This window comes from Urocitellus parryii, chromosome 11 (genome assembly GCF_045843805.1).
Source record: "Urocitellus parryii isolate mUroPar1 chromosome 11, mUroPar1.hap1, whole genome shotgun sequence".
In the NCBI taxonomy this organism is placed as follows: domain Eukaryota; kingdom Metazoa; phylum Chordata; class Mammalia; order Rodentia; family Sciuridae; genus Urocitellus; species Urocitellus parryii.
Genome location: NC_135541.1, coordinates 16,098,002 through 16,115,663, shown reverse-complemented (window position 1 = coordinate 16,115,663; position 17,662 = coordinate 16,098,002). Strand labels below are relative to the sequence as shown.

The 17,662-nt window shown below is 48.5% G+C and overlaps 1 protein-coding gene across 1 annotated transcript in view; it reads left to right on the top strand.

Annotated features, from left to right (window-relative positions):
- Wasf2 (WASP family member 2) overlaps nucleotides 1-15,583 on the top strand; it is an 82,737-nt gene extending 67,154 nt beyond the window's left edge. The window contains exons 7-9 of the mRNA XM_026391623.2: nucleotides 1,811-1,966; nucleotides 3,425-3,936; nucleotides 5,441-15,583. Coding sequence (XP_026247408.1) covers nucleotides 1,811-1,966; nucleotides 3,425-3,936; nucleotides 5,441-5,598 — 826 coding nt within the window. The 3' untranslated portion in view covers nucleotides 5,599-15,583. The remainder of the gene's footprint in view (nucleotides 1-1,810; nucleotides 1,967-3,424; nucleotides 3,937-5,440) is intronic.
- The last annotated feature ends 2,079 nt before the right edge of the window (nucleotides 15,584-17,662 follow it).

Below are 17,662 nucleotides of genomic sequence, written 5' to 3'. Positions count from 1 at the left end.
AGGGTCTCAGAGGAAAAATTGGAAGGGGAAGAAAAGTGGTCTTGGGAGCCTTTTGCCTCCAGAGCATGGTTTGAAGGTCATACCTAAGAGCCAAGCATTTTGAGGGAGTGAGGAAGGCCAGGCAAAGAAATTGTGCACATCACCAGAGCAACTTTTCAGCCAGCTTTTGTCAGTCTTAGAGAGAAGCTAGCCAAGGAGTTGAATGCAGATCTCAGAGTCAGTGTGGGAAAGGTTGCTTGGCTACTGTGGAGGCTATATATCTCTGTGGAGAAATGGGAGATGTCAGTCTGACCCCATTTCCCAATACCAAATCACACTGGAAGTTTAAAGGGGAAAAATGGTGTTTAAACTTGGTTTGATGTTCTTATCCTGTTGTCTGACCTATATGACATTCATAGCCAAGTCACCAGGACTGTTTGGCATGAATGTTGCTCTGGTTTTTCCTCTAATTACATTGTATCCGGGTTGTCAGAGAACCATGCCCGCCCATGCAGGGTGTCTAGGATTGATAAAAGTAAAGAGTTAAGTTGTTCTTGCTTTTAGGAATAACTCTACCATGAAAATCTTGACTTTTAAAAATCTTGACACTTGTTCTTCCTGGATTAAGAGATTTGTTTTAAAGAGTGATGAAGATAGAAGAAAGGTGAACCTTTCTTTCTTTCTTTCAGCCCTGAGGGTGTCTTCATTACCTTCACCTCCCAATAAAAGGGGCTATTTTGTTCTGTGGTCCCATCCTCTTCAGACAGGCATTTATCATAGGTTTAGTGACTTTAAGGCCAGAAGCTTATATGTTCATAATATCAGCTATTATGTATGTCTTTTTTTGTGGGATAGGGGTGGTGAATATGAGGAGTTTGCCTCTCATTTTCTCATTGTCCAGGAGTTTGGAGTTGGGCTGCTGGCTAGTCTATCTGGACATACTTGTTGGTGAACCTATCAAGAGATGTGCCCAGCCTACACAGCTCCAGGCTTTGGGGATTTTCCACATCAGAGCATCATTTGATTCAGTTAGTTCCCTCCAATTCTGTTCTCCCTGGGATCTGTTTTTGATGAGGTCTTTAGAACCCAACAATGGTGGAAAGAAGGGGGAAGTGGGCAGAGCAGAACAGATTTTGCTAGCTGACGCTTGGTATATTTGTGCTTGTATGGAAACTTATTGCTTGATGTATGTATGCTTTTTTTGAAGTTTTGATGTTGTTCACCCAGAGCAAATTCCCCCAAGGCCAAGTTCTCTGAGGCAGATTTTCATGAGGCAAGCCCTAACACCCTACTTTTAATCGGCAGCTCATTTTGTTTGATAAGAGACCTGGCAGAGAGATCTCATTTACTACCACACAGCAACCTGCATTCAGCCTTGGCTTGATTTTGCAATCAAATGCCTCCTTGGCCTTTGAGTACTCTAGAGGCTTGCCGACCTCAAAATCAGGCTGCATGCCAGTCACATGTTTGTAGCTCACTGGCCTATAGACTTGCCTTCACTCCTTGCACAAGACCGGCTTTGGGATTCAGGTATGGCTGCAACTAACACTCAGAAGAAAATGTAAAAGATTTTGGTTTGACAAAGCTGGCACTGGGAAAGAAACAACAGGGTTTTGGTAATATGGATTGAATCCCGTTATTACAAACAGTCCATCAGAAATGACTGGGATATACATAACAGTACAATATTTAGTCCTTAAATAAAATTTCAGGAAAATCTGCTTATTTCTCCCTAATAGCTTTTGTATCAAATGCATTTTGTGGACTTTTTTTAAGAAAATACTACTCAGACTCTTTAAATGACAGTTTTTGGCATTGGGTTTATTGTCAGGTATTCACCTGCCTTAGTGTACCAGAATGGCAGCATTGGCTCTATTGAAAATGTGGATGTAGGCAGCTATCCACCACCACCACAGTCAGACTCCGCCTCTTCACCTTCACCTTCTTTCTCTGAGGAGAACTTGCCTCCCCCACCAGCAGAATTCAGGTAAATGGTGGAACCTCTCCCCTCTAAGAACATCCAAAAACAAAATAAAAGTTCAAAATCTGGGCCAGGACTACTAAAATAAGTTCAGGCAAGACAGCCTGTATAATAGAAGTAGTTATCATTTATCAGATGTTTGCAAGGTGCTAGGCATTGTGCTACACACCATTTATGTTGCTTAATGCCCACAAGAGTCCTTTTGAGTTAGGCACTCTTATTCCCATGTTACAGATGAGTAAAATGCGAGGCAGACAATGAATTTCCCTAAAGTCACACAGCCAAAAAGAGACAGAGCCACAATTGACCACTCTAATTCCCAAGACTGTGTTCTTAACTATTCAATATTCTGTCTATACCTGAACAAATAGAAGTCACCAATTGTTCTTGTTTTTTTCACTTAGCTTTAACTCAGTCTGAAATGTTGTGTTACAATCTGCTGGCCATAAAATACTTATCAGACACTTTGCCCACAATCTAGGAACCTTGCAAATAGTTACTTCCCTCTCCTATTGCCTCTGGTTCATTTCGCTGCTGGGTAGACTCTCCAGAAAGAATGAAGCTAAGGGAAAGGGGGTAAAACTTAGACTCTGTCCATTTTGATATTTGTCAGTGTCCCTGGCAGAGGGGAACAGAGGAAAAGATTGCTTATAATGGCTGAAAAGAGACCTGAGAATTTTTTGGATTACACTGTTTTCTCAGTTGCTTTTTGTCTTTCTAATGTCTGACAAATGAAAGCTTTGAAAAATGCACTTTACTCCCTGGACACTGTTTAATTAGCAACTGAATATGTTGAGGCCCCCTCAAATGGAGACTTAAAGTACTGATGCCCCTATTCTTCTTGGCCCTTGAAACCACTAATCCCAAATCTCCTGCCTCCCAGATCACTTCCTGCTGGTTACCCTGTCAGATGCAGCTAAGGCTTGAAGGTCTGTGGAAAATTCCAAGATGGATGCTTTCCTAAGGAGTAGCTATTAGTGCAGGGCAGATGCAAAGGTGGTAAAAGAAAACCCTCAGTCTCACACATGGCCTGAGACCTTGTAGCTACAACTGCACAAATCTGATCCCAGGAGAAGGGGAGGCTTAATCCTCTTTCAAACCTAGATCAAGAATTGGTGGCACATGCATTTCATGTCTCAGATCCTCAAATGGAGGCTTATTCTCTCTCAAGTGAAGATGCATGCACCTAAATCAGGTGCACCTGACTCAGGTTTGGTCAGCTCAAAATAGGTTTCCTGCCTTCATCAGATCTGGTGAATGTTAATAGCCTGAGACACAGCCCAGTGGGAGGGTAGTATTTGAATTTTCATTCCAGTTCTTTCTTATGTGCATTCTTAGTCCTTTCTATTTGAGACACGATGAAATATTAGAGTCAACCAAAAGGAGCCTAAGTTACAAGCCTACCTTTAGATGGGTGTTCACTTCCTGAGAGTGATGATGGGTCTCTTTTCTTTGGCCTTATAGCTATCCAGCAGACAACCAAAGAGGATCTGGCTTGGCTGGACCCAAAAGATCCAGCGTGGTTAGCCCAAGCCATCCACCCCCAGCTCCTCCTCTGGGTTCTCCACCAGGCCCCAAACCTGGGTTTGCTCCACCACCTGCCCCTCCTCCTCCACCTCCAATGGGCATTCCACCTCCACCACCACCCATAGGATTTGGGTCTCCAGGGACCCCTCCACCACCTTCACCCCCATCTTTTCCACCTCACCCTGATTTTGCTGCCCCTCCACCACCTCCCCTGCCACCTGCAGTGGACTACCCCACTCTGCCACCACCTCCCTTGTCCCAACCAGTAGGCGGTGCGCCTCCCCCTCCCCCTCCCCCTCCCCCTCCAGGACCTCCACCTCTCCCTTTCAGTGGTGGGGATGGCCAGCCTGCCATACCACCACCGCCGCTTTCTGATGCCACCAAGCCCAAGTCCTCCTTGCCTGCTGTGAGTGATGCCCGTAGCGACCTGCTTTCTGCCATCCGTCAAGGTAAATCCCAGTGGGTGGGTTTGGGACCATGAAGCCTTGTTTTTCTGAAGCTGGGAAAAGGGATCTGAGCCTTTTCCAGAGAATGGCTTTCATTGAGTTGTGGAGAGGTTGGAACTTCAGATCTCAGCAGACTGAAAAAAAGACTTCACACCCTGAAAATATGAGATTTCTTTCCACATTAGTCTAAAGTAAAGAATTCTTAACTTGGCATCTTGGATCTTCTTGAAAATGTATACTTTGCTGTGCAGGTGGTGAACACCTTTAATCCCAGCAACTTATCGAGGGCCCAAGCAACTTAACAAGATCCTGTCTCAAAAAAAATGTGGCTCAGTGGTTAAGCCCCACTGGGTTCAGTTCCTGGTACCAAAAAAGAAAATGTATGCTGTGTGTGCATGCGCGCACCTGTATTTTTTTCCCATTTAGAAAGTATCCCCATTTTTCCTCAGGTACCCAGGAAATATCAAGAGTCACAGTCCCAGAGAGCCCCTATTTAGCTGCACTCTGTCACTCCCTGTGCTTTTCCATTGCTCCACCTTTTCTATACTCCCTCCCTCCGCCCTCTTTTCTTTTTCTCCCTATTTCCACTTATCCCCTTTCCTTTTATCCCCTTCTATATTTTCTCCCTTTCCCTTCCTTTATCCTCCCCCCTCCTCTCTCTGTCATCATCTCACCAGCCTGGAACATTTATTCTCTGCCAGTGGCCAGGTCTGGTCCGTAGGGGGTTGGAGTGGTTGGTTATGTTCGTGATTCTCAAGGGACTTCTAGTATAGAGAAGACAATCCAGAGCTGCTGAGCCCCATAAACGGTCATTGGACTTGGACAGCCCGAGTCCCACTCTAAGCTTTGTGAGAAAGTATCATCCTCAGCAGCCAGGAAAAATGCCATGCTTTAGACACACTTATAGTACCAGGATACTGATTTTTTTTTTTTTTCTTTTTTGGTACCAGAGATTGAACCCAGGGGTGCTTTTAATCACTGAGCCACATCCCCAGCCCTTTTATTTTTTATTTTGAGACAGGGTCTTGCTAAGTTGCTTATGGCTTTGCTGAATTGCTAAGGCTGGCCTTGAATTTTCAATCCTCCTGTCTCAGGATCAGAGTCTAGGATTACAGGCATGTGCCACCATGCCCAGTAAGAACCCTCATTTCTTTCTTTCTTTTTTTTTTTTTTGTGGTGCTGGGGATTGAACCCAGGGCCTTGTGCATGTGAGGCAAGCACTCTACCAACTGAGCTAAATCCCCAGCCCCAAGAACCCTCATTTCTTAAAGCCCATCTTTCCTTCTCTTCCTGCCAACCTTTCCTAGAGGATCCTTCTTTTTCTCAATTCTGTACAGTTCTCCCACCACTAGTGGTCATTTCCCCTTAGGGCTAGATGGATTTTTTTTCCCCCTCAGTTCTGGGAATCAAACCCAGGGCTTCACACATGCTAGGCAAGTGTTCTACCGCTGAGCTACATCCCTCAATCCAGGATACACCTTCTTAACCCTTCTCCCTCTATCACCAGGCTTTCAGCTACGCAGGGTTGAAGAACAGCGGGAGCAAGAGAAACGAGATGTTGTGGGCAATGATGTGGCCACCATCCTGTCACGTCGTATTGCTGTTGAGTACAGTGACTCGGAAGATGACTCCTCTGAATTTGATGAGGACGACTGGTCGGATTAACTCTTTCTGCCTGCCGCCCACCTCCTTTTCTTTCCTTCCTACCTTCCTTTTTTGATGCCTATCCTAATAGTCCTGTGGGAGGGGGGAGAAACAAAAGAATTTCAAGGGCCAAAGCCTTCCCTGAAGCAACCAAAGATATATCCAAGTGCTTCCTCCAAATCAACATGTATTTTCTCTCCCTATTATCAAGAGCATGGGCTCCTGAGTTTCATAGCTAAGATGAGATGTTCCCTGGTTCCTTCAAGTGACTGTCACATATTGAAAGGAAGGAAAACCCCCTGAAGCAGATTTCTTTGATTGGGTTTCAATGGGAAATGGTATTCTTCGCTAGGAGCCATTTTCACTGTGGCCCTCATTTAAAATGAGGGCCTCAGTTGAAAATGGCTCCTAGGGCAGAGTACCATTTCCAATTGAATTCCAACCATCTTCTGGTCCTAAAGTACTGAGAGCAGACTGTGGGGACACAGTTGTCCCCCTTTCCTGTGTCCTAAGAGGGCAGAGCAGTCTGAGTACCCCGAAGCCAGACCACCTCTTGCCTACTCCTGCTGTCTGCCCTAATCAGCAGGGTGGGGCTGCCTTTTATTCAGTGATCTTTTGACCTGGGATATTTTTTTTCCAGGAGGTAACAGACCACTACAGAGTGTCTCATCCACTTTTCCCAGAAACAAGGTCTCTGAAGGCTGAGGCTGTTGCCTCCCTCCTAGACTCCCTCTTATCAAGTATGATGGTAAAGTGTCCTTTAAATACCCCTTCCTTGCCCTTAGGTGCCTTTAGGCTCTATAGCTCAGTTTTAACCTCTAATATCTATGACCAAACTAGCCCTGACACACAGGGACATGGGTGGGCTTCTGCTGACTGTCAGGAGCAAAGCTTAGAGACTTGGAACTACAGAACTAGAAGGATGGTAGGATTCCTTGGGTCTGCCCTCTTAAAGATGATGAGGCCTAGACAAGGGAAGTGACTTGCTCAAGGTCACACAGTTGGATAGTAATGGAGCAAGAGCCCAGACATCCTGATTCCAAGTCACCTGTGCTTTCTGGGACCAAATAATGGGCACCTGCTGGAGTCTGGGCAGAGCAGTCTTGGCTCTGTGCTGCTCCAGACCTCCCCATAGGCAGGGGTCCCAGTCGGAGGCTCAGTGCCTGTGCCAGCCCTGTCAGTGCTGCTCAGACCTTATAGCCTCTCTTGTAACCCTTTGTTGCCCCTTCCTATCATCAGCCAACAACATGGCCTAGGAGCTGTGCTTCTGGGAAACCAGAGAGAAAAAGAAGAGGGCAGGCAGCTTTGACAGGTGCTGTTTTCAGTTTTACTGCAACTCCTCCCCCTTTTATTTCCCCAATTTAAGCATAGGTTCTACCAGCTGTAGAAACTTGAGTCCCTCAGGCTGGCAGCCACCCCAGGTACCTGCCTTGGTGTGTGTGTCGGGGGGTGCCTAGCAGCCGTGAAGAGGGCTGAAGGGTGGAAGGGCTCAGGGTCTTCCCTTACTGCACACGGTAATGTTCATCCCCCCACCCCCAGCCATTTCCCAGAGTTTATACACAGGTGCTATTATTTAGGAAAAAACTGGTCAGCTCTGGCCAACAGCAAGGTTTTTCTCTTCTGCCCCAACTATTGTGTGGCCTCTCATGCTGAAATCAGCTTCTCCAGCTTTCAGAGCCTGAAACAAAGAGAAAAAGGATCTGTCTCTACCCAGCACAGCAAATGGTTGTAGTAATTGCCAAAGCCCTCATAAACCCCTCCGGCTTGAGGAGAGTATAATCGTGGGCACTGCTGCCTGCCCTTGCTGAATACCTCCCTCTGCCTCCTTTCTTCAACTTAGGATGTGGGGAGAGCCTGCAAGTGCCAGAATATGCTTCTGCTGCAGCTACTCCAGAGTGTGCCCTCCTCCTACTCCCCAGATAAGGTATCTCCTGCACGGGGCTTGGCACCCAACTCCATGCTGAGCACACCAGGCTGGGCCTGCCCAGCCATGTCCCCTACTTGCACTTTGGAAGCCGAAGGTCCTTTTATCAGAACCCTGAAATGCTGTTGAAGGTGCCCCGGCTGCAGCCCAGCAGCGGCTGGAGAGGCAGGCGGAGGGCAGTGTTTCTCCCAAATAGGAGTCCTGGGGCCTGGCCAGGCCAGGGTTTGGGCCTAATGGCTGTGAGTAAATTACCCCCATCCTCCTCCTTTCCGGAAGAGGGGGAGCCAGAGCCACTCACTATCATTCTGCTCTGACCTTGAAGGGGGTGGTGTTGGCCTGGCTTCTGGAATGGACAGAGTCCACCGCAGAAAGGGCTGGGGGCAGGAGGAGGTGGGGAGGGGCCCTGCCTGCGGAAGGTAGGATTAGATCATTAGCTCAGTGACCTCCTAGGGTTTCGATGTGCTGTGTTCTCATCCTACAGCTGGTTTGGTAATGATCTGCAAGTCCCGGAGAGCAACAGCACAGCTCTGCCTGACGCTCTCATTAAAATCTATGCAGCCAAGCTCGGTGCTTTGTAGCAGCCGGCCTTGCGAAGCCTCCTCAGCTCGGGGGGCTGGGGACCCAGTCAGCTGAGAGGCCCTCTGGGCTCTACTTATGCATATGTGCACCAAAAAAAAAAAAAAAAAAAGTGCTTCTTGAAACCCAAAGTCCTTTAAAATGATAAAGGATCCAATGCAGGTAGATATGTCTTTGGAATTCTATAATTGTAGGATACAAAGTTTAGTGATTATTTAAACCAAACAGCTGAGGCTGGTAAGAGTATGAACAATGGCCTGTGAGGGCTCTTAAGTACCAAAGCCAAGGAGCCACCTTCCTTCCTGGTCTGCCCAGCCCAGGGGACCTGCCCCCATTCCTGTGGCCCAGGGGCCCAGCTTCCAATCGGCAGTGTCAGAAGTGACTTGTGGCTTTGCCTTGGTCGTGAGATGATTTCATTCCAAAGGAGCAGGCGGCGGGAGGGGGGGGGTTGATCCCTTGGAGGCTCAGAGCAGCTGGCCCAAGCTCCAGCTTGCCTCCAATGGAAGCTTGAGCGCCCTCAGAAACGACCCTGACCAATGTCACCGCAGAGCCGAGGCGGTGTTGTCAGGGCTAATGTGAAATCTCTTCCCGTGGCGCCGATCCTCCGACTCTGCAGCGCCAGCTTGGACAGATTGAGGTCTCTGTGGCTTTGGTGACCCTGCTTATGCATTCCCACCGTGTCCCTGCTCTGCTCTAGGACTGCCTGCCTCTGCAACCCCTCACCTGACCTCAGGGCCTGGGGAGGGAGGCAGTGCACCACGCCCAGGTGCTTCTGCTAGGGAGAGATGTCAGCCTTCCTGGGGGGGCAGCAAGCTTTGAGCTCTGCCAGGGTGCAGCTGGCCAGGGTACAGCTGATCTGGGACCAGGTGTCCCACCGAAAAGTGCCTCTCTGTGCCTCCTGCCACATTCACATTCACAGTGCCTCAGTGAGGGCAAGGAACAGTTCTGTTACTGTATTAACTTCATTCAGTTAATTCACTTGAGAAACTAACCAATTTTTACTTTCTGTCTAGAATGATGTACATGTAGGAGAGTAAGCTGTAATGCTCCCAAAGTGCCTTGTTTTCTCTGATATAAATATATTTATAAGGACATATTCCAATGGGTTCTTGGGTATGTTTGCCACATGGAGATTTTAGGGCATGAGCAAGTATAGTGGGGATGCCTTCTGCAAACAGGCCCTTTCCCCTGAGAATGGGGAAGGGGCTCTCTGTTGGAAATCCAAGCGGTGGGGTTAAGTCTAACCCCCAGTTACCCTTTCCTCCTCTGCCCTGTTTTTCTAAGACCCTAGAAGGATATCCAATTGTTTGAATCCCTGCAGCTCCAAGCCTGGTCTCATTTGCTTTCCTGCCAGGCTCATGTGTATATATATACCTGTATCCCAGTGATTTGAAGATTCCATGTAACTATCATGTATACACATGAATACTTAAATACCAATATTTTCAATAATTTGATAGTCTTTGTAGTCACTCAGCCACCTCTGAGGGTGTGTGTGGGGGGGTGTATGTGTGTGATGGGAGAAGAGATTAGAAGGGGCAATACTGATAGCCACGGGCTGTGACAGCTCAGAGGGGTTCAGCCTGGGTGGGCCCAAAGGGCAGGAGGCTTCTGGGCAAAGACCCAAGTTGGGGGACCAGAGGTGCAGACCCCCAAGCCTCTTTCCCCATGAGGAGGGTATGTGTACCAGATACTGGCTGCTGACATCTCCTTCCACCAGGCAGGAGAGGAGCACAGGCTGAATGTTGATGCTGCCTCCCAACATCTGGCCGGCATCTTGTCTGCCTCTCAGACCCATGCAACTTACCTTAAATAGAACGATTTACAATGGAATCCGATAAAAGGTTTAGGCTGCTCCACGCCCCCTCTCCTGCCTGGGGAAGAAAAGGGGGCTGGGTTTATATTCTGACCCAAAAAAAATGACCTACCCAGGAAGCAACGGTTGTTCAGAGCACAGCTGCTGCGGGTAACTGTCCCTGGGGGTAATTTATGATCAGACACCCAGTTCCGGGCCCAGCAGACGCAGTGGGGTGGCCCCCCGGAGAGGGGAGGGAGCAGAGTTGGCGACTGCAGGTCATGCCTGCTGCTAGAGGGACAGAGTCACCCACTGATGTCCCAGGAGAGGGGCAGAAGTTTTGAATTGTCAGCAACTGCTGCGCCAGCCGCTCTGAGCTCATCGCTGGAGGTGGGGATGCAGGGGAGGGGGCATATAGCAGGCTCGCCCTGCAGAGCCCCTCCGCTCCACCCTCCTGCTCAGGCCTGTGTTTAGTCAGCACTTGGCTGCCCGAGGCCAGTGACTGACAGGCAGCCAGGAGCCCGCCCTGGCAGAAGACAAAATGGTGGTGTTGGGAGCCGCCCTTGCTAGGGAATTGGAGGGAAGGAATGTGGTTCTGGGAAGAAGAGGCCTGAGCTTGAATTCTGGCTCTGCCACTTGGGAGCTGTGACCCTGTGCAAGTCGCTTCACCTCTAAGATAATCCTGAGAAGAATGAGCTCTTACTGAGCACCCACTACCTGCCAAAGACTGCATATGGTTAATTTCAATCTTTAGAAGCAGGGGTCTCGTGTTTTATACAGGAGTAAAACAGGTTCACGGAGGCAGTAATTCACCTAAGGTCATGCAGCTGGCCAGGGACAGCCCATGCCCCATTCACTGCAATTTCTACATCCTAGTATCACAGTCTTTAGTGGGCTAAGGGTATGTGTAAAGTTTCAGTTACCTGCCACACACTCTGGTGACAAGTTTTAAAGGTGAAATAACAAAGGAGGATTTATTTTTGCTCTTAGAAACTAAGCAAGTTCGACTGAGGGCCCAGCTATCCTAGACTTTTGAGGGTAAGTAGCTGTGCCCTCATCTGCCTGAGATGCTGCCTCCTAACACCTGGCTGGCATCTTGGCACCCTAGATTTGGGCTGGGCTTCACACAGACATACTGCCCAGTACACAAATGCACACGCACATTTTTTGCACATTCAGAGGCACATGTATGAGTGGCACACAACCCAGGCCTAGGGACATTGTGTGCAGACCTCTACCCTGTGCAAACAAGGACACAAATCAGTCAACTGTTACAGGAACGTACATAATTGCAGGCCAACCTCACACAAAGTCCTTCCAAGCCACCCCTCCCTACTCGTTCCTCCGCCAGTTGCTCACTGCCCCCTCCTGGCCGCCTAGTGGCCAGGGCAACCTGGCACCATTTCCTGAAGTTCTGCTCTGAGTGGTTGGCAGCCAGCTCCTTAGATCATGGGGCAAGAGCAGTTTCAGATAACTCGCCCTTAGTTCCAGGGGAAGTGGGTCTAGAAGGGATTCTTGAAGCCTAAGGACAAAAATAGCCTTTAACATCCAAAGGAATCTTTCAAGGTAGAATTTCTCTTGTGATTTGTATCTTGTCGTCACAGAAGGGCAGGTAAGATTTGAGCAAGGGGTCTGCATAAACAACCTCCCATGTCAGCAGACCACCACCCTGCCCTGCCCTGAGAAACTAAGCACACATGTGCACATGTTCTCATATATGCTACAGAGGAGAGGACCTGCCAGCCAACCAATCAGAGGCCGGTTTTTCTAGCTCCCAGCTGGCTGTGACCTTCCTGGACCTTAACTTCCTCACCTATTCAGCAAAGAGTTAGTCTTGATGATGGATGTGGCCCCTTCACTCTGGCCTTCACCATCTTGGGTGCTGACACTGCTCCCAGATGTGTGTCTGGGCAGAGTACATCCGTAAGTGTGACTCAGTGGATTGCTTAGGACAGTTTTGGAAGGATTACCAACACAATCTTTTATGCCTTATTTTAAAGATAAGTAAATGAAGCACAGAGAGGCACAATAATTTACCCTAAGTCACACAGCAAGCTGAAAGCAGATGAAGAAATAGAAAACTTCTTTTTTCTAATACACCAGAAAGCAGAGCACCTTGCGGGCTTGGGCCCAGAGCCAAGGAGTCTTGAGTTCCAAGGGCTAAAACCATAGGCTCTGCTCTTTGGTCTATGAGTCCTGATAGGATCCCTATGGCTGCCCAAAATCTTGGAGAGAGCCCAGAGAAGGTCTGAGGCTTAGACATTTAGCACAGAGGCTGGGAAAAAGTAATTTGGAACCCCAGTGGGTTCTGCCACTTAGCAAGTAGGACCCCCCATTAGCAGACTGAGGGGACTAAAGGGGCTTCTGCATAGCTTGTGGCCACTTGGTAGCTCACATATCAACGTGGTCTTGAGTGATGTATACATGTGTGTCTGGACTCCATGTATATAATTATACCTGTGGCTGAATGTTTGTGCATGTATACAAATATATGGGAGAATATTCATGTGTGTGTAGCATGTAAGTATGTTTGCAAACTTGTATATGTGTTTGTGTGGCTAGTTGTGTGTGTGTGTGTGTGTTGGGAATTGAACCGTAGCATACACACTTCCAGCCCCTGTGTATGTTTGGATACACATATATAAATGTAACCTGCATATTGGACAGGTGACTAAATGCACACATAAAACCATACTTATAGGACAAGGGATATAGTTCCATGATAGAGCACTTGCGTACCATGTGAGGCCCTGGGTTCAATCCAAAGTGCTGAAAAAAAAAGAAAAATAAATCTTGCCTGTCTGCTTACATACAGACTCAGATTCAGATGATCATTGAATTGCTTGTACATGAGCAAAAGTTCACATGTATTTTTGTGCAGAGTGGGGTGGAACATACCTAAACATGAGTGGCAAGTGTGTCAATGTGCATGCAAGAATGGCTTCACATGTGACGATACATATGAATCACAAGAATGCCTTCTCAACACAGGATGATGTAAGTGTTGTCCCCAACCTTGGAATGCAGGGTGCCCTGCCTGGCTCCAGTCAGGGACTGGGTTCACAGCACCCCCACCCTTACCCTCCATGTACTCCCTAGTCCCCAGACTCATCCTGCTTGGCCAATTTGCAGCCTTCCCAGCTCCTGGGAAGGCCTGCAGCAAAGTCAAGGGGCTGGTGGCCAATTAGCAAAGGGGTTAATCAGAGATCTGGGGACCCCCAGGGGGTAGGAAGCTGAAAGCAGGCATGGGGTTGGCAGCAGCTTGAGCTGCCTGTCCTAATACTGGGGGAGGGGAGGCCAAGACAGCCTGTTGGTACTGGAAACCAGGTGGATTCATGATTGCTGAGCACTGACAGTAGCAGGGAGCATGTGTGTGTGTACACTGTGAAACGGTGTGTGTACATGCATTCTAGTCCTTGAAAGTGGTCTTGCATGCATTAATGTATACATGCCTATGCATACCACCTGCATACATTCGTGCAGGTTTCTGTGTATACATGGATGTACAAAGGCTTGCAAGTGGGTTTGCTTACGCAAGCATGTCTGAATCTGTTTGCACATAGTTGTGTAGAAGGGTAAGTCTGTATACACGTGTGCAAGGCATGCACACACATTTAGGTTTGTGTTCCAACATGCACTCATGTGCATATAAAGTGGCTGTGATCTGCCTACACATGTGCAATGGTATATCTGTGTGCACAAGGATGCATGCACTGCTGCACAGATGCATATGAATATCTGTATGTTTGTGCGTGTGTGCGTGTGTGTGTGTGTGTGTGTGTTCTTGGACTATCTGGACACCTGGCTCCTACTTGTGCTCCTGTGCATGTGTCAACGTGCTCAGTTCTCCGCATGGAAGGAGCTGGGGGATGCAGGGTTCACAGGCTCCAGGAGGGAATCTGACAGACAAGCCTTGCCGCAGCCCCCGGGCCCCGGGAGCCTGTTTTCCAGCCTGCAGAAGCTGTGAGCCCGTGAACTCATCTTATATTAATAGCTGCTGTCTCCGCACTTATTGCAGGGAGAGGCGGTCATGGCCCCAGCGAGGGTTTGGCCCTCAGTACTTCCCACCCACCCCCAACACACACAGGACCAGGGGAGAAGCAGAGCATGTGTGGGCCCCATCCTAGGCCCAGCCTGGCAGGAAGAGAGCCCATGCTTTTCCCAATACAGGGAGCAGCTTGGGCCTCTGTATCTGGTTAGGATCAGGCATGGGGTTAGAAAACTGGTAGAGGCAGAAAGGCCCCCATACACACACACACACACACACACACACACACACACACACACACACACACACATGCTATGCTGAGCCACTCAGAGCTGAGCATAAGAGGAATCTGAGGCTGAAGGAGACAGAAGGCTCAGTCTGAGGGGAAGACACTGTCCTGCCTCAGGGGATCTCGTCCAAGGCAAAAGATGTGACCCTTCTCTCCGAGAGCCTCAGAGATCCTAAGGCTGTGACAGGGCCCAGCTCTCAGGAATGCCTGCTCTAAGGGAGAGACATGACCTTGAATTCTGGAGCCCCTTGATCTGAGGAGAGACAAAGAGAGTTGCTTTCAGGAGCCTTCGGTTTGAGGGAACAGACATGCCTCTTCTCTTAGGGATCCTCAGTTGAAATTGAGCCACAGCCTCACCCTCAGGGGCCCCATTCTGAGGAGGAAGCAAGACTTCCCTACACATGATTACTCGATTACTGGGGGGTGGGGGGAGCTGTGGGAAGGTGTGTTGTATGAATCATCTCCACAGCCACAGCAGGGCTCAGCCAAGAGGGCCTCTAGGAGGAGGCATGCAGTGGGAGTACAGAGAAGACTAGAACTGTGTCCACAGAATCCTGGGAGACGAGAAACCCAGCCAGCCCACCACATACTTAGTCTCCCCCAAATGCCTCAGATCCACCACATAACCACCCAGACACAGAGAAGACAAAAACCCTTGGCGTGGATCCCGAGAACAGACTCTCCCAGACATAGGATAGAAAGCAGTAGGTCTTTGTTTGGGCCCTAGAACCAGAAGCTGGAATGAGGACACCAAGGGCCAAGCCACACCCAGCTAGAATAGGCACCTGACGCTTCCTTGTGGACCTTGGTGAGGGCTTCTCAGGAGCATCGGGAGGCGGCAAGGAGATTCTTTTCTACATTTCCCCTTAAAGGTCTGGACATAACCTGGAGACCCCCAGCTTTCCCCAGCCTGGGCTCAGACCACCTTGTCCCAGTTCCTGGCCCACTGTTTCTGAAACCTACTCTTTTAACCATGAAAGAAATTGATTTGGAGATGAATGAACTGGGTTCAAATCCTAATTCAACTGACTGTGACTTTGGACAGATTGATTGTCACCTTTCAGAGAGGCCTTTCTTTTGGGCACCTTCATTTAAAAAGTACTCATATATTCTCTTTCTTCCTACTTTTCTTGTCTCTGAAGACTTATCAACATTACTTTTTTTCTTTTTTTAATAAAGGAGATTGAACCCAGGAGTGCTTTACCACTGAGCTACATCCCCAGTCCTTTTTATTTTTTATTTTGAGATAGCGTGTGTTGCCAAGTTTCTAAATTCGTGATCCTCCCTGCCTCAGTCTTCTAAGTTGCTGAGATTATAGGCATGTGCCACCGTGCCCAGCTCCCAATATTACATTTTTTTAAAAATCTCTTCTATTTAGGGGTTGTTGCTCAGTTGCAGAGCACTTGCCTCCCACGTGTGAGGCGGTGGGTTCAATCCTCAGCACCACATACATACATACATACATAAATAAAAATAAAGATATCGTGTCTATCTACAATTAAAAAAAATTCTTTTTTTTTTTTTAAAAAAAAAACCCTCTTCTATTTAATGCTATCTGTGGTGCCCTTCTCCTAATCGTTAGGCTCTGTCTGTAAATGAATGGAGGCCCACTGCTATTACATTCTCAACTCTCTCTTGTGAAAAGTGGGGAGAGTGATAGCACCATCTGATGAGGGCAGGGTGGTAGTGTGTGAAATGTTTGGCTCAAAGCTTGAACTTGGGGAGGCGCTTGTGGAATATATGTGTGGGGTCTCTACCCAGGGCCCTGGTCAGGCCTCTGCATTTTGTGCCTGGGCCTGTTGGCATGTCTACCACCTAGACTCCTGCAGCCACTGCTGGGGAAGAGTTTTGAATACCAGGCAAAAGAGCTATGGGCAAGGAAATGGAGAAAGACTTGTATCCTAGCCTGGCACAGCTGGATGAGTTTGAGCAAATAGCTGCTCTTTTTTGTGTGTCTCAGCCTCCCTGATGGTGGAGTAGGCCAGAAATGCTCCTCAGGCCCCACCACTAGGGTTTTTCCAGCTATAAGGCCTGAGAAGGTGGGAAGCTGGCAGGTTAGAGTAGTCAGAGATCCCTCTTTTTTTTGCTGGGGGAGGTACCAGGGATTGAACTCAGGGGTACTCAACCACTGAGCCACATCCCCAGCCCTATTTTGTATTTTATTTAGAGACAGGCTCTCACTGAGTTGCTTAGTGCTTCACTTTTGATGAGGCTGGCTTTGAACTCACAATCCTCCTGCCTTAGCCTCCCAAGCCTCTGGGATTACAGATGTATGCCTCCACGCACAGCCAGAGATCCCTCTTGAGCCACACCCCAAATCTGCTCCTGCATCCCTGATGAACACAATTTTCTGGGGTCCTCCTTCTCTCCCAAACACCCAAACTTGGGTCCCCAAATGCACTTGTATAGCCACTCACCTTTACTTAGGAAAGAAGTTTTTCTTCTAGCTCCATTATGACCAGACCCTGTCCAAACATCTCCCAAATGTAGGCCACTGGCCCTGAGAATATAAATCAGGTTCCAGAATGTCCTAAACCCTAGACTTGGGAAAGAAGGAAGTAAGAGGACATTGCCTAGGAGACAAGAACACAGATTCTGGAAACAGATGTTCCCTATTTTAATCCTGATTTAACCATTTCCCAGCTTTATGACATCAGGTCAATCACCAACCCTCTCTCAACCTCAATTTCTTCATCTGTAAGAAGACAATACTATATATGTCAGGGGATGCTTGTTAAGCATATAGGAGGCAACGTGCAATACCTACTCTTTGCAGAGTGCCTATCCCACACAGTAAGCACAAACTATTAGAAGAAAGGGTATTTTGGGGGTGGGGGACAGTACTAGTGATTGAACCCTTGGTCTAGGGCATGTTAGGCAAAAGCTCTACCATTGAGCTACATTCCCAACCCAGAAAAGGGTGATTATTATGAAGGAAACAGATATGCTATGTGCATATTCTTCACATCAGAGCCTCAAACTGGCTCATGTGGGTAGGATGTGGGCATCTTCAGAGCTAAGCACCCTGGTCCCCAGGAGTATGCAAGATCCTTGCCAGGCAATGCCCAGGGCTGACCAGAGAGGCACTGATATCCTGGGGGGATCAACCACACTTCATCCCACCATTAGACCCCTCTAGCCTGACCTGACCCTCTCATTCTGGTCTATCCCTCATTAGGCTCAACTCTACACACACACACACACACATATTTATCACAAAATCATTCTTTAATGAGTTGGGTCAGGGGGACAGGAACAGGGAATGCACTGGGGACCATACCCCGGTTGGCAGAGGGGGGGGTGTTGGCTCTTGCCCCTCCTCCTCTAGGGCACCTCGGGGTGAGGCCTGGCCCCCAGGCCAGGACTAGGGCGCTGGATGCCAGGCTCAAGCAGCGTTGGAGTTGATACCGGCTACCTGGTCAGGCTGCAGTCCCCCCAAATGGCCACCAGAGGGCAGCCGGCTCCCAGCGCAGAGGAATTCTCGGTTGCTCAGGTGATGGCTTTTTAAAAAAA